Source organism: Sander lucioperca, chromosome 10 (assembly GCF_008315115.2).
Source record: "Sander lucioperca isolate FBNREF2018 chromosome 10, SLUC_FBN_1.2, whole genome shotgun sequence".
Lineage (NCBI taxonomy): Eukaryota > Metazoa > Chordata > Actinopteri > Perciformes > Percidae > Sander > Sander lucioperca.
The window spans coordinates 1,561,957-1,564,456 of record NC_050182.1 but is presented as its reverse complement, the minus strand read 5'-3'; the positions used below and the strand labels follow the sequence as shown (position 1 = coordinate 1,564,456).

At 51.0% G+C, this 2,500-nt stretch overlaps 1 protein-coding gene across 1 annotated transcript in view; it reads left to right on the top strand.

Annotated features, from left to right (window-relative positions):
* Window positions 1-2,500, top strand: part of tg (thyroglobulin) — a 53,152-nt gene that overhangs the window by 8,427 nt on the left and 42,225 nt on the right. The window contains exons 9-10 of the mRNA XM_036006347.1: window positions 575-1,077; window positions 1,889-2,273. Of these exons, the coding sequence (XP_035862240.1) occupies window positions 575-1,077; window positions 1,889-2,273 (888 nt within the window). The remainder of the gene's footprint in view (window positions 1-574; window positions 1,078-1,888; window positions 2,274-2,500) is intronic.

The window sequence follows — 2,500 nt, the reverse complement described above, 5'->3', positions numbered from 1 at the left end:
GCGAGCGAAAGAGAGAGAGCCAGTTTATGTTATGTTAGCAAGCAAACTTTAGCACAGCTGCCCACAAAGTACTGCTTGCTGGCAAAGTGCTAATTTCAAAACGTTACTGACATATAGACACTATACAAACGGATAACCCTGTCATTGTAACCAAAATATGTGGTAGGTGGTGATGGAGCAGTGGATATGACACATGCCTTTGGTGTGGGAGATCACAATGTAATGCAAATATGTCTGAATTTATTTGCAAAGCTTATGTCAGTGAACTAGCATGTTGCTACTTCCCACAGTAGGCTGCTTGAAACACTGACTATCAACACAGGACGAGTTGACCAATCACAGCGCTTGTGGTCTGCGTCGCCTCGACGCAAAGTTACACATTTTTGAAGGTGCGTGTTGAGCTACGGCGGAGGGCTTGGAGAGGGGTTTGCGGTGACGCAGAGGAGTCTGCGGGGGTACGGCGTCAATTTGACGCAGAAGCATAAATCAGCCTTTAGGGCAAGGTAACATTCCTAAAAGCTGATCATAAAAATGACATACAATGCTCTTTTCCCTCCTCGTCTTCCTCCTCCAGGTTCAAGTTTGGCTGATTGTCCCTCTCAGCGTCGTCTGGCTCTGTCCCGGCTCTTTTCCGGTCCTGTTGATCCTTCTCTCCGGCCCTCCTTGGGCACATCTCCGGCCTCGTGTCTCCCCCTCCTCCGTCCTCTCGGTGATCTGCTGCCAGCGGAAGTGGACCCATCCTCCTTCCTGTCTAGCCTGGTCCAAGTCCTCGGAGGCCTCTTCCCTTCGGTGGGCGGAGCTCTGCAGGCTCTGGCTCGCTCCTCGCCCCAACGCCTTCAGGAGAATCTATTCGGAGGGAAGTTCCTGAAGAGTGCCGCCTCCTTTAACTTCAGCGGAGCGGTGGGAACGGGAGGAGCCCTCGGACTGGACCGGCTCTCCTCTCAGAGTGTCGCTGTCGTCCTCCAGAAGAACCGGGACCTGGTCCGGTCCGTCAGCGCCGCTCTGGAAGATCCCGCCTTCCTCTCCGCCCTCCAAAACACACTGAGCAGCCGCTTACAGTCTTCCTCCCTGGAACAGGTGAGACACCAGGGAAACACTGAAAATAACTAAGTTTTCCTGAAGATACTTACATACTTTTACTGAAGAAACGTTTCGTCACTTTGTCTTCTTAGTTTATTTATTTGGAGTAGGGATGCACCAAATCCAGATTTTTCGGGTTTGGCTGAATACCGAATCCACTGGTTAAGATTCTGCCAAATCCGAAACCGAATACTGAATCCTCGTCCCATCCTCAGTCCATGAACACAGTAAACGCATTAATGAAGTAAACAGTGACTGTCCTTCCTTTGCCGTACCTGAAGTTGCTGCATTCTGGCTGCTGTCTGTAGATTCCTTCATCACAACTCGTATTCTTCCAGATGTTTCATACCAAATATTTTAACAAACAAGACAAATCAGCATTGTAAATTCAACATGTAGCTGGACTTGAATTGCCTTCTTTTGACTGAAAGTACTGCCAAACTACACTTTTTCTGCTCACCAGTTCCACTTTCTCACAGCCTACTGCATTGAACGCTCCACCTACGTAAACACCTTCCCATAATCAACGGCGCCGTCATTACGTCGACCAGCGTAGTGAGCGTAGTGCAAGCGTAGGGTTCGGTGAAAAACCATTCTAATGTTCGGCAGAAACAGAACCCCTGTTAAGCCCAATATTCAGCCGAATCCGAAGCCGAATCCTGGATTCGGTGCATCCCTGGTACTTACACACTTTTACTGATTTTCACTGCAGGACTTTAACTTGTAACATTGTATTTTTACAGTGTGGTATTAGTACTTTTACTGCAGTTAAGGATTACATACTTCTTCCACTGCTGCTATTTTCCAGGTTCTGACTCCTCTGCTTCGTTCCTGCTCTAAAGACGAAGACGAGGACACATCGGCCATCTTTGTCCCGAGCTGCACCCTCAGCGGCGGTTTCCAGGAGGTCCAATGTCGCGGCGGAGAGTGCTGGTGTGTTGACCCTCAGGGTCAGGAGGTGGCCGGGTCACGTACTGCCAGCGCTCGGCCCCGATGCCCATCTGGCTGCGAGAGAGCGCGAGCGATGGCGCTGAAGGTGAAAGGAAAGCTGGCAGCCGGCGCTGAGATCCACGTCCCAGCGTGCTCTGAGGACGGAGACTTCCTGCCGCTGCAGTGTGTTGGTGCACGCTGCTTCTGTGTGGACGCAGAAGGGAAAACAATGACCGCCAGGTCAACAGGCGGCACCGGCTCCTGTAAGATATCACACTCAGGCTCCTATCTTGCACCTGGCGCAGCACACAGCCCGACGCAAGTGTCTTTGCTAGTTTAAGACTGACGCAGTTGTCAGTTTCCCATCCAGCGCCCACGTCGTTTAAATAGCAAATGCACCTGCACCCATCTGTGACAGGGAGGTGTGTTCAGGTGCATTCTGGGCGTGCTGGTCTTACAGGGAGGTGTGTTCAGATGCATTCTGGGCGTA